This window comes from Gopherus flavomarginatus, chromosome 23, assembly GCF_025201925.1.
Source record: "Gopherus flavomarginatus isolate rGopFla2 chromosome 23, rGopFla2.mat.asm, whole genome shotgun sequence".
NCBI lineage: Eukaryota > Metazoa > Chordata > Testudines > Testudinidae > Gopherus > Gopherus flavomarginatus.
In genome coordinates this window covers 110,442-135,741 of record NC_066639.1, presented here as the reverse complement: position 1 = coordinate 135,741, position 25,300 = coordinate 110,442, and the positions used below count along the sequence as shown (strand labels likewise).

At 65.1% G+C, this 25,300-nt stretch overlaps 1 protein-coding gene across 1 annotated transcript in view; it reads left to right on the top strand.

The window, feature by feature from the left end:
• FIS1 (fission, mitochondrial 1) overlaps positions 1–18,363 on the top strand; it is a 45,445-nt gene extending 27,082 nt beyond the window's left edge. The window contains exons 2-5 of the mRNA XM_050933220.1: positions 15,228–15,360; positions 15,652–15,728; positions 17,559–17,664; positions 17,862–18,363. Coding sequence (XP_050789177.1) covers positions 15,228–15,360; positions 15,652–15,728; positions 17,559–17,664; positions 17,862–17,959 — 414 coding nt within the window. The 3' untranslated portion in view covers positions 17,960–18,363. The remainder of the gene's footprint in view (positions 1–15,227; positions 15,361–15,651; positions 15,729–17,558; positions 17,665–17,861) is intronic.
• The last annotated feature ends 6,937 nt before the right edge of the window (positions 18,364–25,300 follow it).

The window sequence follows — 25,300 nt, the reverse complement described above, 5'->3', positions numbered from 1 at the left end:
GGGGAGGCTCAGGGGACAAGGAGCAGGGGGTTGGATGGGGGCAGGGTCCCAGGAGGGGGTGCTCAGGGGACAAGGAGCAGGGGGGTTGGATGGGGGCAGGGTCCCAGGAGGGGGTGCTCAGGGGACAAGGAGCAGGGGGGTTGGATAGGGGGCAGGGTCCCAGGAGGGGGTGCTCAGAGGACAAGGAGCAGGGGGGTTGGATGGGGGCAGGGTCCCAGGAGGGGGTGCTCAGGGGACAAGGAGCAGGGGGGTTGGATAGGGGGCAGGGTCCCAGGAGGGGGTGCTCAGGGGACAAGGAGCAGGGGGGGTGGATGGGGGGCAGGGTCCCAGGAGGGGGTGCTCAGGGGACAAGGAGCAGGGGGGTGGATAGGGGGCAGGGTCCCAGGAGGGGGTGCTCAGGGGACAAGGAGCAGGGGAGTTGGATAAGGGGCAGGGTCCCAGGAGGGGGTGCTCAGGGGACAAGGAGCAGGGGGGTGGATAAGGGGCAGGGTCCCAGGCGGGGGTGCTCAGGGGACAAGGAGCAGGGGGGTTGGATAGGGGGCAGGGTCCCAGGAGGGGGTGCTCAGGGGACAAGGAGCAGGGGGGTTGGATAGGGGGCATGGTCCCAGGAGGGGGTGCTCAGGGGACAAGGAGCAGGGGGGTTGGATAGGGGGCAGGGTCCCAGGAGGGGGTGCTCAGGGGACAAGGAGCAGGGGGGTTGGATCGGGGGCAGGGTCCCAGGAGGGGGTGCTCAGGGACAAGGAGCAGGGGGGGTGCATAGGGGCAGGGTCCCAGGAGGGGGTGCTCAGGGGACAAGGAGCAGGGGGGTGGATGGGGGCAGGGTCCCAGGAGGGGGTGCTCAGGGGACAAGGAGCAGGGGGGTTGGATAGGGGCAGGGTCCCAGGAGGGGGTGCTCAGGGACAAGGAGCAGGGGGGTTGGATATGGGGCAGGGTCCCAGGAGGGGGTGCTCAGGGGACAAGGAGCAGGGGGGTTGGATAGGGGGCAGGGTCCCAATAGGGGGGTGCTCAGGGGACAAGGAGCAGGGGGGTTGGATAGGGGGCAGGGTCCCAGGAGGGGGTGCTCAGGGGACAAGGAGCAGGGGGGTGGATAAGGGGCAGGGTCCCAGGAGGGGGTGCTCAGGGGACAAGGAGCAGGGGGGTGGATAGGGGGCAGGGTCCCAGGAGGGGAGGCTCAGGGGACAAGGAGCAGGGGGGTTGGATGGGGGCAGGGTCCCAGGAGGGGGTGCTCAGGGGACAAGGAGCAGGGGGGTTGGATAGGGGGCAGGGTCCCAAGAAGGGGTGCTCAGGGGACAAGGAGCAGGGGGGTTGGATGGGGGCAGGGTCCCAGGAGGGGGTGCTCAGAGGACAAGGAGCAGGGGGGTTGGATGGGGGCAGGGTCCCAGGAGGGGGTGCTCAGGGGACAAGGAGCAGGGGGGTTGGATAGGGGGCAGGGTCCCAGGAGGGGGTGCTCAGGGGACAAGGAGCAGTGGGGTGGATAGGAGGCAGGGTCCCAGGAGGGGGTGCTCAGGGGACAAGGAGCAGGGGGGTTGGATGGGGGGCAGGGTCCCAGGAGGGGGTGCTGAGGGGACAAGGAGCAGGGGGGTTGGATAGGGGGCAGGGTCCCAGGAGGGGGTGCTCAGGGACAAGGAGCAGGGGGGTTGGATGGGGGCAGGGTCCCAGGAGGGGGTGCTCAAGGGACAAGGAGCAGGGGGGTTGGATAGGGGGCAGGGTCCCAGGAGGGGGTGCTCAGGGGACAAGGAGCAGGAGGGTTGGATAGGGGGCAGGGTCCCAGGAGGGGGTGCTCAGGGGGACAAGGAGCAGGGGGGTGGATGGGGGCAGGGTCCCAGGAGGGGGTGCTCAGGGGACAAGGAGCAGGGGGGTTGATAGGGGGCAGGGTCCCAGGAGGGGGTGCTCAGGGGACAAGGAGCAGGGGGGTTGGATGGGGGGCAGGGTCCCAGGAGGGGATGCTCAGGGGACAAGGAGCAGGGGGGGTGGATAGGGGGCAGGGTCCCAGGAGGGGGTGCTCAGGGGACAAGGAGCAGGGGGGTTGGATAGGGGGGCAGGGTCCCAGGAGGGGGTGCTCAGGGGACAAGGAGCAGGGTGGTTGGATAGGGGGCAGGGTCCCAGGAGGGGGTGCTCAGGGACAAGGAGCAGGGGGGGTGGATAGGGGGCAGGGTCCCAGGAGGGGGGTGCTCAGGGGACAAGAAGCAGGGGGGTTGGATGGGGGCAGGGTCCCAGGAGGGGATGCTCAAGGGACAAGGAGCAGGGGGGGTGGATAGGGGGCAGGGTCCCAGGAGGGGGCGCTCAGGGGACAAGGAGCAGGGGTGTTGGATCGGGGGCAGGGTCCCAGGAGGGGGTGCTCAGGGGACAAGGAGCAGGGGGGTTGGATCGGGGGCAGGGTCCCAGGAGGGGGTGCTCAGGGGACAAGGAGCAGGGGGGTTGGATAGGGGGCAGGGTCCCAGGAGGGGGTGCTCAGGGGACAAGGAGCAGGGGGGTGGATAGGGGGCAGGGTCCCAGGAGGGGGTGCTCAGGGGACAAGGAGCAGGGGGGTTGGATAGGGGGCAGGGTCCCAGGAGGGGGTGCTCAGAGGACAAGGAGCAGGGGGGTTGGATAGGGGGCAGGGTCCCAGGAGGGGGTGCTCAGGGGACAAGGAGCAGGGGGGTTGGATAGGGGGGCAGGGTCCCAGGAGGGGGTGCTCAAGGGACAAGGAGCAGGGGGGTTGGATAGGGGGCAGGGTCCCAGGAAGGGGTGCTCAGAGGACAAGGAGCAGGGGGGTTGGATAGGGGGCAGGGTCCCAGGAGGGGGTGCTCGGAGGACAAGGAGCAGGGGGGTTGGATAGGGGGCAGGGTCCCAGGAGGGGGTGCTCAGGGGACAAGGAGCAGGGGGGTTGGATAGGGGGCAGGGTCCCAGGAGGGGGTGCTCAGGGGACAAGGAGCAGGGGGGTGGATAGGGGGCAGGGTCCCAGGAGGGGGTGCTCAGGGGACAAGGAGCAGGGGGGTTGGATGGGGGCAGGGTCCCAGGAGGGGGTGCTCAGGGGACAAGGAGCAGGGGGGGGTGGATAAGGGGCAGGGTCCCAGGAGGGGGTGCTCAGGGGACAAGGAGCAGGGGTGTTGGATAGGGGGCAGGGTCCCAGGAGGGGGTGCTCAGGGGACAAGGAGCAGGGGGGTTGGATGGGGGGCAGGGTCCCAGGAGGGGGTGCTCAGAGGACAAGGAGCAGGGGGGTTGGATAGGGGGCAGGGTCCCAGGAGGGGGTGCTCAGGGGACAAGGAGCAGGGGGGTTGGATGGGGGGCAGGGTCCCAGGAGGGGAGGCTCAGGGGACAAGGAGCAGGGGGGTTGGATGGGGGGCATGGTCCCAGGAGGGGGTGCTCAGGGACAAGGAGCAGGGGTGTTGGATAGGGGGCAGGGTCCCAGGAGGGGGTGCTCAGGGGACAAGGAGCAGGGGGGTTGGATAGGGGGCAGGGTCCCAGGAGGGGAGGCTCAGGGGACAAGGAGCAGGGGGGTTGGATGGGGGGCAGGGTCCCAGGAGGGGAGGCTCAGGGGACAAGGAGCAGGGGGGTTGGATGGGGGGCAGGGTCCCAGGAGGGGGTGCTCAGGGGACAAGGAGCAGGGGGGTGGATAGGGGGCAGGGTCCCAGGAGGGGTGCTCAAGGGACAAGGAGCAGGGGGGTTGGATAGGGGGCAGGGTCCCAGGAGGGGGTGCTCAGGGGACAAGGAGCAGGGGGGTTGGATAGGGGGCAGGGTCCCAGGAGGGGGTGCTCAGGGGACAAGGAGAAGGGGGGTTGGATAGGGGGCAGGGTCCCAGGAGGGGGTGCTCAGGGGACAAGGAGCAGTGGGGTTTGATAGGGGGCAGGGTCCCAGGAGGGGGTGTTCAGGGACAAGGAGCAGGGGGGTTGGATAGGGGGCAGGGTCCCAGGAGGGGGTGCTCAGGGGACAAGGAGCAGTGGGGTTTGATAGGGGGCAGGGTCCCAGGAGGAGGTGCTCAGGGGACAAGGAGCAGGGGGGTTGGATGGGGGCAGTGTCCCAGGAGGGGGTGTTCAGGGAGAAGGAGCAGGGGGGTTGGATGGGGGGCAGGGTCCCAGGAGGTGGTGCTCAGAGGAGAAGGAGCAGGGGGGTTGGATAGGGGGCAGGGTCCCAGGAGGGGGTGCTCAGGGAACAAGGAGCAGGGGGGTTGGATAGGGGGCAGGGTCCCAGGAGGGGTTGCTCAGGGGACAAGGAGCAGGGGGGTTGGATCGGGGGCAGGGTCCCAGGAGGGGAGGCTCAGGGGACAAGGAGCAGGGGGGTTGGATAGGGGGCAGGGTCCCAGGAGGGGGTGCTCAGGGGACAAGGAGCAGGGGGGTTGGATAGGGGCCAGGGTCCCAGGAGGGGGTGCTCAGGGGACAAGGAGCAGGGGGGTTGGATAGGGGGCAGGGTCCCAGGAGGGGGTGCTCAGAGGACAAGGAGCAGGGGGGTTGGATGGGGGGCAGGGTCCCAGGAGGGGGTGCTCAGGGGACAAGGAGCAGGGGGGTTGGATAGGGGGCAGGGTCCCAGGAGGGGGTGCTCAGGGGACAAGGAGCAGGGGGTTGGATGGGGGCAGGGTCCCAGGAGGGGGTGCTCAGGGACAAGGAGCAGGGGGGTTGGATAGGGGGCAGGGTCCCAGGAGGGGGTGTTCAGGGAGAAGGAGCAGGGGGGTTGGATGGGGGGCAGGGTCCCAGGAGGTCGTGCTCAGAGGAGAAGGAGCAGGGGGGTTGGATATGGGGCAGGGTCCCAGGAGGGGGTGCTCAGGGACAAGGAGCAGGGGGGTGGATAGGGGGCAGGGTCCCAGGAGGGGGTGCTCAGGGGACAAGGAGCAGGGGGGTGGATAGGGGGCAGGGTCCCAGGAGGGGGTGCTCAGGGGACAAGGAGCAGGGGAGTTGGATAAGGGGCAGGGTCCCAGGAGGGGTGCTCAGGGGACAAGGAGCAGGGGGGTGGATAGGGGGCAGGGTCCCAGGAGGGGGGTGCTCAGAGGACAAGGAGCAGGGGGGTTGGATGGGGGGCAGGGTCCCAGGAGGGGGTGCTCAGGGGACAAGGAGCAGGGGGGTTGGATAGGGGGCAGGGTCCCAGGAGGGGGTGCTCAGGGGACAAGGAGCAGGGGGGTGGATAAGGGGCAGGGTCCCAGGCGGGGGTGCTCAGGGGACAAGGAGCAGGGGGGTGGATAAGGGGCAGGGTCCCAGGAGGGGGTGCTCAGGGGACAAGGAGCAGGGGGGGGTGCATAGGGGGCAGGGTCCCAGGAGGGGGGTGCTCAGGGGACAAGGAGCAGGGGGGTGGATGGGGGCAGGGTCCCAGGAGGGGGTGCTCAGGGGACAAGGAGCAGGGGGGTTGGATAGGGGGCAGGGTCCCAGGAGGGGGTGCTCAGGGACAAGGAGCAGGGGGGTTGGATATGGGGCAGGGTCCCAGGAGGGGGTGCTCAGGGGACAAGGAGCAGGGGGGTGGATAGGGGGCAGGGTCCCAGGAGGGGGTGCTCAGGGGACAAGGAGCAGGGGGGGTTGGATATGGGGCAGGGTCCCAGGAGGGGGTGCTCAGGGGACAAGGAGCAGGGGGGGTGGATAGGGGGCAGGGTCCCAGGAGGGGGTGCTCAGGGGACAAGGAGCAGGGGGGTTGGATAGGGGGCAGGGTCCCAGGAGGGGAGGCTCAGGGGACAAGGAGCAGGGGGGTTGGATGGGGGCAGGGTCCCAGGAGGGGGTGCTCAGGGGACAAGGAGCAGGGGGGTTGGATAAGGGGCAGGGTCCCAGGAGGGGGTGCTCAGGGGACAAGGAGCAGGGGGGTTGGATGGGGGGCAGGGTCCCAGGAGGGGTGCTCAGGGGACAAGGAGCAGGGGGGGTGGATAGGGGGCAGGGTCCCAGGAGGGGGTGCTCAGGGGACAAGGAGCAGGGGGGTTGGATGGGGGGCAGGGTCCCAGGAGGGGGTGCTCAGGGGACAAGGAGCAGGGGGGTTGGATAGGGGGCAGGGTCCCAGGAGGGGGTGCTCAGGGACAAGGAGCAGGGGGGTGGATAGGGGGCCAGGTCCCAGGAAGGGGTGCTCAGGGGACAAGGAGCAGGGGGGTTGGATAGGGGGCAGGGTCCCAGGAGGGGGTGCTCAGAGGACAAGGAGCAGGGGGGTTGGATAGGGGGGCAGGGTCCCAGGAAGGGGTGCTCAGAGGACAAGGAGCAGGGGGGTTGGATAGGGGGCAGGGTCCCAGGAGGGGGTGCTCAGGGGACAAGGAGCAGGGGGGTTGGATAGGGGGCAGGGTCCCAGTAGGGGGTGCTCAGGGGACAAGGAGCAGGGGGGTTGGATAGGGGGCAGGGTCCCAGGAGGGGGGTGCTCAAGGGACAAGGAGCAGGAGGGTTGGATAGGGGGCAGGGTCCCAGGAGGGGGGGTTCAGGGGACAAGGAGCAGGGGGGTTGGATAGGGGGGCAGGGTCCAGGAGGGGGTGCTCAGGGGACAAGGAGCAGGGGGGTTGGATAGGGGGCAGGGTCCCAGGAGGGGGTGCTCAGGGGACAAGGAGCAGGGGGGTTGGATAGGGGGCAGGGTCCCAGGAGGGGGTGCTCAGGGACAAGGAGCAGGGGGGGTTGGATAGGGGGCTGGGTCCCAGGAGGGGGTGCTCAGGGGACAAGGAGCAGGGGAGTTGGATAAGGGGCAGGGTCCCAGGAGGGGGTGCTCAGGGGACAAGGAGCAGGGGGGTGGATAGGGGGCAGGGTCCAAGGAGGGGGTGCTCAGGGGACAAGGAGCAGGGGGGTTGGATGGGGTCAGGGTCCCAGGTGGGGGTGCTCCGGGGACAAGGAGCAGGGGGGGTGGATAGGGGGCAGGGTCCCAGGAGGGGGTGCTCAGAGGACAAGGAGCAGGGGGGTTGGATAGGGGGCAGGGTCCCAGGAGGGGGTGCTCAGCGGACAAGGAGCAGGGGGGGTGGATAGGGGGCAGGGTCCCAGGAGGGGGTGCTCAGGGGACAAGGAGCAGGGGGGTTGGATGGGGGCAGGGTCCCAGGAGGGGGGGTTCAGGGGACAAGGAGCAGGGGGGTTGGATGGGGGGCAGTGTCCCAGGAGGGGGTGCTCAGGGGACAAGGAGCAGGGGGGTTGGATAGGGGGCAAGGTCCCAGCAGGGGGTGCTCAGGGGACAAGGAGCAGGGGGGTTGGATGGGGGGCAAGGTCCCAGCAGGGGGTGCTCAGGGGACAAGGAGCAGGGGGGTTGGATGGGGGGCAGGGTCCCAGGAGGGGGTGCTCAGGGGACAAGGAGCAGGGGGGTTGGATAGGGGGCAGGGTCCCAGGAGGGGGTGCTCAGGGGACAAGGAGCAGGGGGGGTGGATAGGGGGCAGGGTCCCAGGAGGGGGTGCTCAGGGGACAAGGAGCAGGGGGGTTGGATGGGGGGCAGGGTCCCAGGAGGGGGTGCTCAGGGGACAAGAAGCAGGGGGGTTGGATAGGGGGCAGGGTCCCAGGAGGGGGTGCTCAGGGGACAAGGAGCAGGGGGTTGGATGGGGGCAGGGTGCCAGGAGGGGGTGCTCAGGGACAAGGAGCAGGGGGGTTGGATAGGGGGCAGGGTCCCAGGAGGGGGTGCTCAGGGGACAAGGAGCAGGGGGGTTGGATGGGGGGCAGGGTCCCAGGAGGGGGTGCTCAGGGGACAAGGAGCAGGGGGGTTGGATAGGGGGCAGGGTCCCAGGAGGGGGTGCTCAGGGACAAGGAGCAGGGGGGTTGGATAGGGGGCAGGGTCCCAGGAGGGGGTGCTCAGGGACAAGGAGCAGGGGGGTTGGATAGGGGGCAGGGTCCCAGGAGGGGGTGCTCAGGGGACAAGGAGCAGGGGGGTTGGATAGGGGGCAGGGTCCCGGGAGGGGGTGCTCAGGGGACAAGGAGCAGGGGGGTTGGATAGGGGGCAGGGTCCCAGGAGGGGGTGCTCAGGGGACAAGGAGCAGGGGGGTTGGATGGGGGCAGGGTCCCAGGAGGGGGTGCTCAGGGGAGAAGGAGCAGGGGGGTTGGATAGGGGGCAGGGTCCCAGGAGGGGGTGCTCAGGGGAGAAGGAGCAGGGGGGTTGGATAGGGGGCAGGGTCCCAGGAGGGGGTGCTCAGGGGACAAGGAGCAGGGGGGTTGGATAGGGGGCAGGGTCCCCAGGAGGGGGTGCTCAGGGGACAAGGAGCAGGGGGGTGGATAGGGGCAGGGTCTCAGGAGGGGGTGCTCAGGGGACAAGGAGCAGGGGGGTTGGATAGGGGGCAGGGTCCCAGGAGGGGGTGCTCAGAGGACAAGGAGCAGGGGGGGTTGGATAGGGGGCAGGGTCCCAGGAGGGGGTGCTCAGGGGACAAGGAGCAGGGGGGTTGGATAGGGGGCAGGGTCCCAGGAGGGGGTGCTCAGGGGACAAGGAGCAGGGGGGTTGGATAAGGGGCAGGGTCCCAGGAGGGGGTGCTCAGGGGACAAGGAGCAGGGGAGGTGGATAGGGGGCAGGGTCCCAGGAGGGGGTGCTCAGGGGACAAGGAGCAGGGGGATTGGATAGGGGGCAGGGTCCCAGGAGGGGGTGCTCAGGGGACAAGGAGCAGGGGGGTTGGATAGGGGGCAGGGTCCCAGGAGGGGGTGCTCAGGGGACAAGGAGCAGGGGTGTTGGATGGGGGCAGGGTCCCAGGAGGGGGCGGTCAGGGGACAAGGAACAGGGGGGGTGGATAGGGGGCAGGGTCCCAGGAGGGGTGCTCAGGGGACAAGGAGCAGGGGGGTGGATAGGGGGCAGGGTCCCAGGAGGGGGTGCTCAGAGGACAAGGAGCAGGGGGGTTGGATAGGGGGCAGGGTCCCAGGAGGGGGTGCTCAGGGGACAAGGAGCAGGAGGGTTGGATGGGGGGCAGGGTCCCAGGAGGGGGTGCTCAGGGGACAAGGAGCAGGGGGGTTGGATAGGGGGCAGGGTCCCAGGAGTGGGTGCTCAGGGGACAAGGAACAGGGGGGTTGGATAGGGGGCAGGGTCCCAGGAGGGGGTGCTCAGGGGACAAGGAGCAGGGGAGGTGGATAGGGGGCAGGGTCCCAGGAGGGGGTGCTCAGGGGACAAGGAGCAGGGGGGTTGGATAGGGGGCAGGGTCCCAGGAGGGGGTGCTCAGGGGACAAGGAGCAGGGGGGTTGGATGGGGGGCAGGGTCCCAGGAGGGGGTGCTCAGGGGACAAGGAGCAGGGGGTTGGATGGGGGCAGGGTCCCAGAAGGGGGTGCTCAGGGGACAAGGAGCAGGGGGGTTGGATGGGGGGCAGGGTCCCAGGAGGGGGTGCTCAGGGGACAAGGAGCAGGGGGGTTGGATGGGGGGCAGGGTCCCAGGAGGGGGTGCTCAGAGGACAAGGAGCAGGGGGTTGGATGGGGGCAGGGTCCCAGAAGGGGATGCTCAGGGGACAAGGAGCAGGGGGGTTGGATGGGGGGCAGGGTCCCAGGAGGGGGTGCTCAGGGGACAAGGAGCAGGGGGGTTGGATAGGGGGCAGGGTCCCAGGAGGGGTGCTCAGAGGACAAGGAGCAGGGGGGGTGGATAGGGGGCAGGGTCCCAGGAAGGGGTGCTCAGGGGACAAGGAGCAGGGGGGTTGGATGGGGGCAGGGTCCCAGGAGGGGGTGCTCAGGGGACAAGGAGCAGGGGGGTTGGATGGGGGACAGGGTCCCAGGAGGGGGTGCTCAGGGGACAAGGAGCAGGGGGGTTGGATAGGGGGCAGGGTCCCAGGAGGGGGTGCTCAGGGGACAAGGAGCAGGGGGGGTTGGATAGGGGGCAGTGTCCCAGAAGGGGGTGCTCAGGGGACAAGGAGCAGGGGGGTTGGATGGGGGACAGGGTCCCAGGAAGGGGTGCTCAGAGGACAAGGAGCAGGGGGGTGGATAGGGGGCAGGGTCCCAGGAAGGGGTGCTCAGGGGACAAGGAGCAGGAGGGTTGGATGGGTCAGGAGTTCTGAAGGGGGCAGTCAGGGAGCGGGATGGGGCAGATGGGGCGGGGCCCAGGCTGTTTGCGGGGCACAGCCTTCCCTGCCCGGCCCTCCATACCGTTTTGCAACCCCCGATGTGGCCCTTGGGCCAAAAACTTTGCCCACCCCGATGTAGACGGAGAAACCGGCGTTCCTCTGGCTCCGCATTTTGCCCCCTGGTCTGCAGCTCCCCTCCAGCCCGATCTGGGCTGCCCCCCAGCCTCCAGCCCCCAGCCCTTTGTGGTTTAACTGGGCTTTCCCCCCGGGGAGCGAGGCTCTAACGAACCCTTCGTGTCCTCTGAGCAAACCCACACGGCCCCTGGCCGTTGGGCCTGGGCTTGGAGACCGGCAAGGGACCTTCCCGGGCTCGCTTCCCCCAGATGGAGCCCAGTCACCGGCTTCTCTTCCAGAAAGCTCAGAGTCGGCCAGTCTGCCCCGACGCCTGCTTAGTCACTCGCTTTGTGGGGCGGTTGGTTTAAAATAATCCCCGGGGCTTCACAAAGGTCAGGATTCTTCTCTCTGTTTTCCAGACGAGGGAAACTGAGGCACAGAAGGGGGGAAGCGGTCACCCAACAGAGCTGGGACTAGATCCCGGGTGTCCGGCGGTCCCGGGGCTCCGTCTGCTAGGCCGCGCCGCCCGCCTGGGAGAATGGCAGGTGGCCAGCGGGGAGCGCCGCGAGCGGGCGGCCCGGCAGGGCTCGCACCGATACCCTTGGTTGGAATGTCCCAGCTCCGGTGCCGTGGTGTTGCAAGCGTGGGGGTGTTGAAACAAAGGAATCCGGGTTTAATTTCCTCCATGGAGCGGGGCGGGGGAAGCCTACAATGAGAAGAGCATTTCTCAGTCGTCGTCTGACTTCCTCGACCGGCCGGGCCTCTCCTCTCCGCTCTGTTTATCAAACCCAGCGTTAGGGCGGGAGTGTGGGGGTCAGGCGGGTGCCCGGTGGCACCGTCAAAGCTGCCAGCTCTCACTTGGCAAGGGCGGGACGGCTGATCGTAAAAACGGCCTTCCAGATACGGACCCGGCGCCACCTCTGCCGGGCATGCCGAGGGTGGGGAATGGGGAAGCCTGGGGAGGGGAAATCCCCTATTAATCTCCGTGGGGCGGAAGGCTGCAGGGTCAATTGTTCATCTGCCAGTCGCTGTAGCAGCTGGGATGGGAGGAGGGCGCCAGGGGCAGGGAAGTGGAGGCAGGGGGAGACTTTCCTACAAGGCCCTGTTAGAGCATCGAGACTGACCTGGGTAGCCCAGGCCAGACCGAACATTTCAATCCTCAGGAGACTCAATTGTTCCCTGCGCGGGAGAGACCTGGGCGAGACCCCCCAACCCCAACATCCCTGCCAATCTGGGGGAAATCCCCTCCTGAGCCCCGCTCTGGGGATCGGCTGGGCCCCGAACTTATGAGCAAGAACCGGGTCGCTAGAAAGAGGCTTTGCTGTCCCGCCTTCTGCCGCATCCCCTCGCCAGTCGTGGAGGATTCAGAGGAAGGCAACCCCAACCCCTAGTGAATCCAGCCGGCCGGTTGTGCGTGGTAGCCAGGAATTCCTTCCTGACCCCGGCGGGTGAGCCCCTGAAGCATGAGATTGGATTCCAGTGGTTGGCGTCATTCAGAACCGCAAGGAGCGTGCTGGCAAGCCTTCTCCGCCGTGGCCCGTGAAGGAAGGCCCAAAGTGACGGTCTAGCCCACGCCGAAGTGGATTTGCAGACGGGCAGGTTCTAGTCCTCGAGTTCTGCAGCGGCCCCGGGCTTGGGGCCTGTGTCCCTGAAGCCCAGGCCATCGGCACCACGGGCCGAGCGGCCGCCCTCAACTTACCGGGTCCTCTCTGGGGCTGTGCCACCCCCCGTGTCTGTTGCTAGGACTTCAAGGGGCGTAACCTTGTGGTTCTTTTTACCAAGGTGAGCTGAGACATCCCCTGATCTCTTCCCTGGGAATTATGGGAAAGTGTCGGCTAACGCTGCAGTGACGCTGGCCATGGCGGGGGCTGGCTATGGATCGAGGGGGCTACAGAGCTCAAGGATCGCCGAGCTCCCTGTATTCGTAGATCCCACGGCCCCAGTGCCCCCCAGATAACCACCCGTCTGACACCGGCCGGATCGCTGCCCGGAATTCCTGCTTGAACTAGAGCGGATCTGAGGAAAAAGCAGCCCATCCGGATGGAAAACCTGGCCGCCGATGGGGAAATTCTGTTTGTCTAAACCTCCAGTGACGGGGGATTCCCTGGTTAGTTTTTTAAAATTTGGCCACATCTTTGCAGTGGCCTTTTGTTGTTTTTCGTGCCACTGAGCTCCCAGGTCCTCCCAGTCTCACCTCCTGCATCCTCCTGCTTTTCTTTCTGGTTGGGAAAATAGGGAAAAAGTCCGTCTCGGGAAGATGGAGCACCGGGCTGGCGAGTCAATGGCAGGGCCCGTTGCTGTGGGCCAGACGAGAGCGTATGGGTCCGTCATTCTTGGTCGGTGGCTCAGATGTCGCTGAATATTCTCGGGCCTGAGGCGTGGACCGGATGAAATAAAGGCATAATGTCAAGATCACATATTTGTTCCCAAAATGTGACCTTTGCTTCGCTTCTCCATCGCCCGGAAACACGGACCTTGGTTGGCTTAGGCCCGAGTATCAGGCTGGTCAGCAAATCAAACGCACGTTCCTCTGTTTAGGCCGGACCTGTTGAACGACTCGCTCTGCCGTGTTTGCAAGCCAGGTATCGTTCTGGCCTAGGTTCGTAATGCTTAATGCCATCCCGCAAGGGGATTAACGATCAGCAAACAATTAGTGGGGGGAGGGTTTCAAAGGCACCTTCGCCAGGCATGCGTTGAGTGATGATTACAGAATCGTAGGACTGGAAGGGACCTCGCGAGGTTGTCTAGTCCCATCCCCTGCACTCAAGGCAGGACTCAATATTATCTAGACAATCCCTGACAGGTGTTTGTCCAGCCTGCTATTAAATATCCCCAGTGATGGAGATTCCACAATCTCCCTGGGCAATTTATTCCAGTGCTTAGCCACCCTGACAGTTAGGGAGTTTTTCCTAATGTCCAACCTAAACCGCCCTTGCTGCAATTTAAGCCCATTGCTTCTTGTTCTGTCCTCAGAGGTTGAGAACAATTTTTCTCCCACCTCCTTGTAACAACCTTCTATGCACTTGAAAACTGTGGTCATGTCCCCTCTCAGGCTTCTCTTCCCCACACTAAACAGTGCACATTTTTTTTTTTCATGTTTTCTAGACCTTGAATCAGTTTTGTGGCTCTTCTCTGAACTCGCTGCAATGTGGCCACATCTTCCCTGAAACGTGGTGCCCAGAACTGGCCGCACTGCTCCAGCTGAGGCCTAATCAGTGTGGAGAAAGCGGGGCAATGGCGTCTCGTGTCTTGCTTGCAACGTTCCTGCTGATACAGCCCAGAATGATGTTCGCTTGTTTTGCAACAGCGTCACACTGACTCCTATTTCGCTTGAGATCCGCTGTGACCCCCCGATCCGTTTCCGCCGTTCTTCTTCCTAGGCCGTCCTTTCCCCTTTTGTGTGTGCGCGACTGCTTGGTCCTTCCGCCGTGGAGCACTTTGCATTTCTCCTTCTTGAATTTTCATCCTGTGTACATCAGACCTTTTCTCCAGGTTGTCCAGATGGTTTTGAATTTGAATCCTCTCCTCCCAAGCCCTTTGCAGCCCCTCCCGGCTTGGCAGCAGGCAGGGTGTGAATACCAGGCATTCAGACACGCAGGAGCGCGGGGGTGGTGGAGGCTGGTACCCTGGGCCGAGCAGGGGCGGGATTGGCCCAGCCGCCCGTGGCTCCGCCGCGCCCGGTGCAGTAGCTGAGTGTGTGGTTTGGCTCGGGTGAAATGTGACATCAGAGACCCGGAATCAGAGGGAGTTTGTTCCTCTTGGAGCCTGGCCCAGTCCAGGAGGGAGACAGGCTCCGGGACAGAAATGCTCCCGGCTAGGGATCTGTGGTGATCCTTTCCCAGCCTGGGTCTCCCAGGGGTCTTCCCCCCGCTTGGGGAGGGGAGCGCGGTATAGTGGTTAGAGCAGAGAGGCTGGGAGCCAGGAATCCTGGCTTCTTTCCCCAGCTAGACTCCACTCCTCTCCCTGGCTCAGGGAGGGGAACCAGCCCCCCCTGCTCTAACCACCAGCCTCCACTCCCCTCCCAGGGCCAGGTAGAGAACCCAGGAGTCCTGGCTCCCAGTTCCCCGCTCTAACCACTAGACCCCATTCCCGGAACTGAGGAGAGAACCTAGGAGTCCTGAACCTGAGTGGGGGAAGTGTGTGTGTGTCTCTCTCTCTCCCTTTCTCTCCCCTGTGTACACCTAGGGGTGGGTATGAAGGGTTAGGGGTGACAGGCCCTGCTCTGCCATCTTACCCCCACCCTCTCCCTGGCCCTGCGTGTGTCCCCAAGCCGGGGCCCGGCAGGTGGGGGTTCCCGGTGCTGTCCCTGGCCCTGCCCCGGCCCCGCGTGTGTCCCCAAGCCGGGTCCTGGCGGGAGGGGGGTTCCTGGCACTGCCCCTGGTCCCGCGTGTGTCCCCAAACCAGGTTTTGGCAGGAGGGGGGTTTCTGGCACTGCCCCTAGCCCCGCGTGTGTCCCCAAGCCGGGTCCTGGCGGGAGGGGGGTTCCTGGCACTGCCCCTGGTCCCGCGTGTGTCCCCAAACCAGGTTTTGGCAGGAGGGGGGTTTCTGGCCCTGCCCCGGCCCTGCGTGTGTCCCCAAGCCGGGTCCTGGCGGGAGGGGGGGTCCTGGCGCTGCCCCTGGCCCCGCGTGTGTCCCCAAGCTGGGTCCCAGCGAGTGGGGGTTCTTGGCGCTGCCCCTGGCCCCGCGTGTGTCCCCAAACCAGGTTCCGGCAGGAGAGGGGTTCCTGGCGCTGCCCCTAGCCCCGCATGTGTCCTCAAGCCGGGTCCCTGCAGGCCGGGGTCCCTGGCCCCGCTTGTGCCCCCAAGCCGGGTCCCTGCAGGCGTGTGTCCCCAAGCCGGGTCCTGGCGGGAGGGGGGTTCCTGGCACTGCCCCTGGTCCCGCCTGTGTCCCCAAACCAGGTTTTGGCAGGAGGGGGGTTTCTGGCCCTGCCCCGGCCCTGCGTGTGTCCCCAAGCCGGGTCCTGGCGGGAGGGGGGGTCCTGGCGCTGCCCCTGGCCCCGCGTATGTCCCCAAGCTGGGTCCCGGCGAGTGGGGGTTCTTGGCGCTGCCCCTGGCCCCGTGTGTGTCCCCAAACCAGGTTCCGGCAGGAGAGGGGTTCCTGGCGCTGCCCCTAGCCCCGCATGTGTCCTCAAGCCGGGTCCCTGCAGGCCGGGGTCCCTGGCCCCGCTTGTGCCCCCAAGCTGGGTCCCTGCAGGCGTGTGCCCCCAAGCCGGGTCCTGGCGGGTGGGTGGGGGTCTCACCCCACTGTCTCCCCGCAGCGCTTTGAGAAGAAGTACAACGCGGAGCTGAGCGGGGGCACCGTCTCCAAGGGGACGCAGTTCGAATACGCCTGGTGCCTGGTGCGCAGCAAATACAACGACGACATCAGAAAGGGCATCGTGCTGCTGGAGGGTGAGTGACGCCCTGCGCCCGCTCCCCCCTGGTTCCCTGCCCCGGCCCTGCCCGGCCTGGCCCACTGAGGCAGACACCCGGCACAGGCCTGCCCACTCCTCTGGGAACCGTGCCGCCTGGCAGGGCGACCCCGGGTAAGTCTAGGCTGGCCAGGGTCTCCCCTCCTTGGTTCTGTCTGCCTGGTTCTCCCCCGATGCCACCCCCCGGCCCTGCTGCCTTGCCCTGAATCGGGGGGGTAGGGGGGCCTGGAGCCAGAGCCCCCGGTAACCCCGTCTCCGCTCTGCCATCTAGACCTGGTGCCCAGAGGCTGCAAGGAGGAGCAGCGGGACTACGTCTTCTACCTGGCCGTGGCCAATTACCGTCTGAAAGTGAGTGTGGGGGTGGGGGGCGTGGCTGCCCCTCAGGTCCTGGGGTGGCTTGGGGAGCTGTGCCTAGGGGCTGGGCGCTGGGTGGGACATGCTCGAGGGGCTCAGGGAGCAGGTTATATGGACTTAGGGACCCTGAAAGATCAGGGACAGGCTTGAGCGGCGCAGAGCGTGGGTTATACGGGCTCGGGTACCCTCGAGGGATGCAGGGAGCAGGTTATATGGACTCAGGGATCCTCAAAGATCAGGGACAGGCTTGAGGGGCGCAGAGAGCGGGTTATACGGGCTTGGGTACCCTTGAGGGGCGCAGGGAGCCGGTTATATAGACTCAGGGACCCTCAAAGATCAGGGACAGGCCTGAGGGGCGCAGAGAGCGGGTTATATGGGCTTGGGTACCCTTGAGGGGCGCAGGGAGCTGGTTATATAGACTCAGAGACCCTCAAAGATCAGGGACAGGCCTGAGGGGCGCAGGGAGCGGGTTATACGAACTCGGGTACCCTCGAGGGATGCAGGGAGCAGGTTATATAGACTCAGGGATCCTCAAAGATCAGGGACAGGCTTGAGCGGCGCAGAGCGTGGGTTATACGGGCTCGGGTACCCTCGAGGGATGCAGGGAGCAGGTTATATGGACTCAGGGATCCTCAAAGATCAGGGACAGGCTTGAGCGGCGCAGAGCGTGGGTTATACGGGCTCGGGTACCCTCGAGGGATGCAGGGAGCAGGTTATATGGACTCAGGGATCCTCAAAGATCAGTGACAGGCCTGAGGGGCGCAGAGAGCGGGTTATACGGGCTTGGGTACCCTTGAGGGGCGCAGGGAGCCGGTTATATAGACTCAGAGACCCTCAAAGATCAGGGACAGGCCTGAGGGGCGCAGGGAGCGGGTTATACGAACTCAGGACCCTCAAAGATCAGGGACAGACCTGAGGGGCGCAGAGAGCGGGTTATATGGACTCGGGGACCCTCAAAGATCAGGGACAGACCTGAGGGGTGCAGAGCGCGGGTTATACGGGCTCGGGTACCCTCGAGGGATGCAGGGAGCAGGTTATATGGACTCAGGGATCCTCAAAGATCAGTGACAGGCCTGAGGGGCGCAGAGAGCGGGTTATACGAACTCGGGACCCTCAAAGATCAGGGACAGACCTGAGGGGCGCAGAGAGCGGGTTATATGGACTCGGGGACCCTCAAAGATCAGGGACAGGTTGTGCGGTTCAGGGAGCGGGCTATATGGACTTGGGGACCCTCAAAGATCAGGGACAGGCTGGAGGGGCGCAGGGAGTGGGTTATATGGACTTGGGGAGCCTCAAAAATCAGGGACAGGGTTGGGGGGCACAGGGAGTGGGTTATATGGACTTGGGGAGCCTCAAAAATCAGGGACCGACGAGGGGGCGAGGGCCAGCTCGCCCTGGCCCGTGCCCCGTTTCCCCCCCCTCCGTGTCTGCAGAGGGATGCAGGGAGCAGACTGGGGGGGCCAGAAAGGAAGTGGGTTAACTTTCCTGGCCAGGGTCCCCCCGGTGCTGAATCCCGGCGGGGGGAGCGGGCACAGGGACGCCCCCGCCTTATCGCAGGGCGGCTCATCGGCGGAGCTGGGGCTGTGGCCGGGCGGGGCCCGGTTTATGGACTCTGCCGCCGCAGCTCATAAACCCCAAGGTGCTGATAGGCGAGAGGAGGGCTGGGCCCCGGGGGGCTCAGAGCAGGGAGGGGGCGATGCTCAACGCTGATCAGTGGGAGGAGGGTGACGGGATGGGAGGAGCCAGGCGGGGGCTTGTGCCAGGGGAAGGGTGGGGGGCGGGGGGGGAGGTACCGTGGGTGCTGACCACCCCCTTGCCCCCCAGGAGTACGAGCAGGCGCTGAAGTACATCCGGGGGCTGCTGAAGACGGAGCCCACGAACACGCAGGCATTGGAGCTGGAGAAGCTCATCGACAAGGCCATGCAGAAAGGTGAGCCCCCTCCGCCGCCCCCCGAAATCCAGGCTCCCTCTCGGCCCTGTCCCCCGTTATCCCAGCCGGGCCCCAGTGCCTCTCTGCATCCCAGCATGCATTGCCCCACCGCCAGCTGGGGGGGGAGGGGAGAGGTGGGCGGGGCCTGGCGGGCTGAGGCCCCGCCCCCGCGGCTGAGCCCTGTCTTCTCTCCGCAGACGGCCTGGTGGGCATGGCGATCGTCGGCGGCATGGCCCTGGGCGTGGCCGGCCTGGCCGGCCTCATCGGATTGGCCATCTCCAAGTCGAAATCGTAGCCCTCCGGAGCGCCCCCCCGTTCTCCCCTCCCGCCGGGCCCGGGAGCCCACGCGCTAACTTCGCTCCGAGTCACTAATCTTCCCCCTCCGTGGCGACTCCTCCCTGGGATCCTCCTCCCCCCGTGCTCGGGGGGGTAATCAGTGCAATAGGGGTTCGGCCAGAGAGGTGGGGGGGGCGATCGGCCGGCCCCCCTTTCCCCGGCAGCAGGGGGAGATGGCTGGGGAGGCGCGGGCCTCGGGCAGTGGTTCCCCTGCAGGGGGCCGGGGCATGGTCTGACCTCCGGCCGCCGGGCTCCTCCGTCTCGGGCCCCCTTGCGCCAGGATTCCCCGCCCCACACGCACCCCTCCTGTCCCTGCTCTAACCGCTGCCTTCCCTATGTAAATAAAGGTTGGTTCTGATTTGACCCACAGCGGGATCTCGGCTTTGCCCGCTCCCGGCCAGCTCAGCACGAGCAGATGTGGGGGGACACGCTGGTGGGGGGGAATCGCTGGCTGGGAGAGAGGGCCCCATCTCCCCGCGGGCAGGAGGCGGGAGCTAGAGTCGATGGAGTCCTCAGAGCTGTGTGCCCCTTGCAGGCGGGAGGCCACGGGCGAGGGGCCCTTTCTGCCCATCCCGTCCGGTCAGCCCTCTTCGCCTGGCAGAGCTCATTTCCTGGCCAATAAACTTCTCGGGCGATAAGCGGCTCGCCTTGGACCCCGGACTCTGGCCAGGAGCAGTAAACACACGGGCACGGCCCATGGCAATCCAGCCGATTGCAGCGTAAACAGCTGGGTCCCTTCACATGGCAGGCGGGTCTCGCATGCAGGCCCTGCCAGCCGGGCGATCGCCCTTTTGTTCCTGGCCCTGCGGCTGCTGCTGGGGAGGGGGGAGCTGGCAGCCGCCCCATGTGGCCGATTGTTTGGGGCCAGCCTTTGTTAGGCAGCAGGATGTTCGCCCGGAGGGGTCTGGCTTTGTCCCGGGATGGGGCTGAGACGAAAAGCGGGTGGAGACCTTTGCCTGTGCCCCTCTCCTCCCACGGGCCCAGTGGCCAACCGCCGCCTCAGCTGTGAAGTCAGCGGGATTTGAGTTCTGATTTCTCCTCCTTGAGATAACAACCTTCTATGGCCGCCAGCTCCTGGAGCTGGTCCTGGAGAGGAGGCTGGGGTGAGGGCTAGAGTTCAAACCCTGCTGCTGCTGTGTCACGGGGAGGTGGGTAGTTTCAGCCCGTGGAATTTATCCCCCCCCCTTGTAAAAAGGGTAAGAAATTCCAGGGAGAAAACCCCGTTAAAAAAAGGTGTGAAAGTAGCAAAGTCAAGGGGCCGCCCCCAGTGCCTCCGGACCCCCCCGGGAAGGTTGTACCTCTAGGAACCACCACTGGGACTCAAACCTGGGATGCGGCGACTCTGAAATAGCTCGTGGGGGCGGTTCCTCCACGGGGAGCAGGGATTTGATAACCGGGGGCTCTTCCACCTGGCAGACCAAACTTCCTGGCTGGGAGTTGCAGCTGGAGACATTCGGACGGGAAAATAGCTGCGGATTTTTGCAAAGCATGTGGGGCTCTCTGGCTGGATAAGACCCGGGGGTTATTAGTGGCAAATCTTAGCCACCTTTGGCCATCGTCTGGGGCCCGGGCAGGATCCCGTCTCCCAGTTCGGAAATAGCGGGCTAGGAGAGGGATCTTTGCTCTGGGGGACGGGGGACTCTGGGTGCTGCGGGGCGACGTCCTTTCCCAGGGGCTGGGGGACGGCCTCGAGGCTCTGGTTTGTAAGAGGGAGCGATGCTGGGGTGTGCCCTGGTATCGGCAGGAGGCGGGTGGCTGGGGTGGAAGAGGCAGGCCAAAGCATCAGCTAAAATGCTTGGGAGTATCCCGTCTTTCAAACATCTCCCAGGAGCTCCCGGGGCTGGCTGCAGGTTTCCCCGTCGCTTGGGGTCTTCGGATCCAGGGGGGCAGACGTGCCAAGCCGGGGAGTATAGGGTGAATGACGCCATGTGGCCTGCAGGAGCCCAGCTAGATGGTCTCCCGGGTCCTTCTGGCCTAACCCAAGGGTCTGTGCAGGCGTGACTGTCCCTCACCCGTCTCTCCGTGCACCAGCAGGGTCTGGTCCTTGGCTTGAGCGAAGCCCTGTCCATCCAGTCCTCTAGTGGTGGCTTTGGCTTGTGGTCAGACATGGGAGCAGGAAACTCTTAATGTATCTCCCAGCCGCTGTCCTCAATTCAGCCTCTTCGCCAGGTCCTCTCCCCTCTGGACGTTGGCCACCCGCTGACCGGCCATAATTCATGTGTTGTGTCCCGGCTCGGCCGGCTTGACCTCTCCTGGCCCGCGCTGAACTCCTGCTTCTGGGGTGGTGTCCTCTGGGTGACCCAGAAGCGCTACCACGAACTACAACGAAAATTCCCAACCTTGGGGGGCTCCCAGGAAGTGGGCGCAAGGCGGATGTTTCACGTGCTCTGTGGAAGCTGGATGGGAGTTTTGAGGACTCCTAAAAACTGGATTCGGGGGGGAGCTTAAAAATTCTGATGTTTTTTCATCAAAGTCCCAGTTTTTCATTTGGGGCTGGGGCGTCTGGGTCCTGCCACTTGTGAAATGGTTGCGCCAAGGGGCCCAGAGCTGATGGCTGGATCCTGGCTGGCCGTTCTCTGGCATTGTGCCTTCTCCTGGCTCTGAGACACGGGGGCTCGCCGGCCTCTCTAGCAACCCTGCTGAGTTGCAGACCCGACCCCTTCCTTGTTCTCTGCTCCCAGAGCAAAAGGAGTTGAGACGCGCAGGCCGGTAACGGCTGGGTCCCCCATTTCTCTCACTGGTGTATGAGAATCAGGGCCATGTTTGCACTGTCTAAATGCCGGGTTTCGGCATGGTGTGACCACCGAAAGGGAGGCTTGGACTTGGCCTTGAGAAGTCTCATATTTTTCCCGCACCGACACGTCATAAACTTGGACGTATTTTTACATGGCGCAGTAAGAATGAATTGGTCTTTTTTTAATAAAAAATCAGCTTGATTGGTGGCAATACGTAAAGCTGACACGGCTGCTTTCCCCGACGTATTTGGGGGCGAAAATCCGGCCGACCTTCGGGCTGTTCCCGGGCGTGTAAACAACCCCTGCGCTGCCTGGAGGGGGTGAAATCCTCAGCTGCTCCTTTCCCCCCTCCCCGGGCTCCGTGTCAGCCGGACCCATTTCATTGGCACCGTTTGCCTCTTTCAAGTATTCTCTTATCTGCTTTTTATCTCGAGCGAGTTTTTACAAGCTCCTTCCTGTAAACATGTGGCTTTTAAAGAGACAGCTCTCCCGGCTTCCCCCCCCATCCTCTCGGGCCTTCGGCGCAGCTCGAACCGCCCCGTACGCGCAGGAGACGTGGGTCTAAATATCTTCGAGGAACGCGGCCAGGGAGTCGTATTGATTCCAGCCTGCAAGGGCCCCGGGTGCTGCCCTGGGTTCGTTCCTCCTTGAACTGCGGTTGACCTTTTCGAGCAGATATCCAGCCCCGATTTTAAAGTTTCCACTCTAGAAAGAATCCTTGTGGGCATAGTTTTGGAGATTCCCCCACCCCGGCCGGCCGGGACCGTGGTGATCACCTGGTCTGATCTGCAGAATGGCCCCCGCAAACTAATTCCCAGAGCCGAGCTTTCAGAAGCACGTCCAGCCTTGATTTCAAAATGATGCGTGATGGAGAATCCACCAGGGTCCTTGGTAAATGGTTCCCGTGGTTAATTACCGTCACCGTTAAAAATCCCCAGACTTTTCTTGGCTGGTCCAAAGAGCCCGTTATTAAAAGCTTGGTCCTGGTGTAGCTTCTTGTAGACTGGGATCGAGCTGTCCCCCCTTAACCATCTCCTTCAGCGCACTCCTGGCGATTCACGCCAAGGCGGGTTTTCGAATCCTCTCATCCTTCTCAAGCCTCTTCTCCGACCCCTCTCCAATCTATCTGCATCCACCTCGAATTGTGGGCACCAGAACCGGACCCAGGATCCCAGCAGGGCCAAATCCATCTCCTTGAGCGTGCTCCTTGCATTTCTCATGCCAAGGCGGGTTTTCAAATCCTCTCATCCTTCTCGCGCCTCTTCTCCGACCCCTCTCCAATCTATCCGCATCCACCTCGAATTGTGGGCACCAGAGCCAGACCCAGGATCCCAGCAGGGCCAAATCCATCTCCTTGAGCGCACTCCTTGCGTTTCTCATGCCAAGGCGGGTTTTCAAATCCTCTCATCCTTCTCAAGCCTCTTCTCCGACCCCTCTCCAGTCTATCCGCATCCACCTCGAATTGTGGGCACCAGAGCTGGACCCAGGATCCCAGCAGGGCCAAATCCATCTCCTTGAGCGTGCTCCTTGCGTTTCTCACGCCAAGGCGGGTTTTCGAATCCTCTCATCCTTCTCAAGCCTCTTCTCCAACCCCTCTCCAATCTATCCGCATCCACCTCGAATTGTGGGTACCAGAGCCAGACCCAGGATCCCAGCAGGGCCAAATCCATCTCCTTGAGCGCGCTCCTTGCGTTTCTCACGCCAAGGCGGGTTTTCGAATCCTCTCATCCTTCTCGCACCTCTTCTCCGACCCCTCTCCAATCTATCCGCATCCACCTCGAATTGTGGGCACCAGAGCCAGACCCAGGATCCCAGCAGGGCCAAATCCATCTCCTTGAGCACGCTCCTTGCGTTTCTCACGCCAAGGCGGGTTTTCGAATCCTCTCATCCTTCTCAAGCCTCTTCTCCAACCCCTCTCCAATCTATCCGCATCCACCTTGAATTGTGGGCACCAGAGCCAGACCCAGGCTCACAGCAGGGCCAAATCGACAGGTAAAATCCCCTCTCTGCTCCCACTCGAGAGCCCCCGGTTTACGTGTTCCTGGGTCGCATTAGCCCTTTCTGGCCGCAGCATCGGCTGGGGACCTCGGGGAAAGGTGCACGTGCCGTGAAGCGGCGGAGAGGCCGGTTCCCTGGGCCGCAGCAGAGAAAGACAGAACCCGAACCTGTGGCTGGGAGCTCAGGGTCCGCATTGTGCTAGGCTCTGACTGAGCCTGGGAGTGCCCCCCCTTTTCGGGCCAGTGAGCGGTTTCCCAGGGTGAGGCCACGGGCACCCCAAACCTGGCGCCTGGCGGGGTGGGCTCCTGGATAACGGTGTAAGCAAAGCATGGGAAAGCGGGATCCTTGGTGTGCCCGGTGGCACCCCCCCGACTGCCCAAAATATGTGGGGCAGGCACGAGACAACTGCCCGTGGGCCGCATCTGGTCAGCCAGCCCTGGCCCCTGCCCCATTCGCAGGCCTGCCCCATCTCCCATAACAAACCTGATGTCTTCCTCGAGCGCGAGCCAGGACCCTCGCTGATCCTCTGATCTGGTCTGGTTCAGTTTTCCACAGGGGGCTTCCTGCGGCCCCCCCAGATCTGGTGGGGAGGAGGAAGGGGGGCATGGAGCCGGGATCCGCCAGGGGTTTGTGCAGCTGTCACCGATGGTTGGTCCCAGTGTGTTTAAACTCAGTCATACAAGGTGAGATAAGGTGCCCCCCCCGCCAGCCCCTGCATGGCTGCCCCCAAGATGGGGGCCCCCCTTGTGCCAAGCGTGGCCCAGACCTCTAACGAGGCACTGCTGCCCAACAGGGTGGGGGCTCCGGAGTGGGAGAAGGGTTTTCAATCCCATTTGCCAGATGGGGAAACTGAGGCAAGGGATTTGTGTGAGATTTGAACGGGGCTCGTCTGCATCCCCAGAGCAGCAACTTGCCGGCAAGCACCAGCTGGGCTGTTCAGGGTCCTGCAAGCGCTCTTCCCCAGCCGGGGCGCCTGTCCTCGGGGCAGAGAGCAGCACCCTCCGCCCCCAGGGTCGGGTGGCAACTCTCGCACCCAGGGCTCAAGGCCAGGGTCCCTGTCTACGGAGCGGCACAAGGATCAGAGGGACGCAGGACCCCCCTGGATGAAGGGGGGGCAGGGCTGGGGCACCGTGAAACCAGCCGTTTGCCGCTGGCCCCAGCTGGGGTGAGCCCGTCAATCTTCCCCGCGGCAGCTGGGTGGGCGGCCAGTGTGCCAGGCTGTGCCAGGCTGGGCTGCGTGGATACGCGCTGGCGGGGAGGCTGCCCGGCCCTGCCTGGGAGTGGGGCCCCGTGGGGCCAGGTGATGCGCAGACCCACAACGGGGGAGTTCTTGCTCCAGAGCGCCCCCCACAGCCTAAATACACCGGCCAAGGGGGGTGGGGGATTGCAGGAGAGGAACTGAGGCACCCAGAGGGAAAGAGAGAGGCACAAAATCAACCTGACTGGGGAGAGAACCCAGGAGTCCTGGCTCCCAGCTCCCCTGCTCTATCCCACCAGCCCCCACTCCCCTCCCAGAGCTGGGGAGAGAACCCAGGAGTCCTGGCTCCCAGCCCCCCCCCCCGCTCTAACCACCAGCCCCCACTCCCCTCCCAGAGCTGGGGAGAGAACCCAGGAGTTCTGGCCCCCAGCCCCCCCTGCTCGAACCCACCAGCCCCCACTCCCCTCCCAGAGCCGGGAAGAGAACCCAGGAGTCCTGGCTCCCGGCCCCCACGCTCTAACCCACCAGCCCCCACTCCCCTCCCAGAGCTGGGGAGAGAACCCAGGAGTCCTGGCTCCTAGTCCCCCACTCTGACCCAGCAGCCCCCACTCCCCTCCCAGAGCCGGGGAGAGAACCCAGGAGTCCTGGCTCCCAGCCCCCCCGCTCTAACCACCAGCCCCCACTCCCCTCCCAGAGCCGGAGAGAGAACCCAGGAGTCCTGACTCCCAGCCCCCCTGCTCTGACCCACCAGCCCCCACTCCCCTCCCAGAGCCAGGGAGAGAACCCAGGAGTCCTGACTCCCAGCCCCCCTGCTCTGACCCACCAGCCCCCACTCCCCTCCCAGAGCCAGGGAGAGAACCCAGGAGTCCTCGCTCCCAGCCCCCCTGCTCTAACCACCAGCCCCCACTCCGGTCCCAGAGTGAGGGGAGAACCCAGGCGTCCTGGCCCTCAGTCAGTGCATCCTCTTGACCAAGAGGTGCGAGGGGGGTAGGTAGCTCCGCTGCCCAGGGCCCGGGAGGGGGCGGCCTGGCCCAGCTCAGGCAGGGGGGGCACAGGAGTGGGGCCAGCCGAGCGGTGTGGGCAGCTGGCGCGGTACCAGCCCCGGAGAGCTCTCCTGCCTCGCCCTCTCGGGCCTGGGGGAGCGTACTGGGCCAGGATCAGTGGGGCGCGAGGGGGGTCACTCACATCCCTGCCGGGAACTGGACTTCGCTCCTGGGGGCACCCACTGCCAGACCACTGGCCTCTTAGGGGGTGGGGGTACACACGCTGTTTCTGTGTGAGCCAAATGGGGGCTGGGAGCCAGGACTCCTGGGTTCTCTCCGTGGCCCTGGGAGGGGAGTGGGGGCTGGTGGTCAGAGCAGGGGGGGCT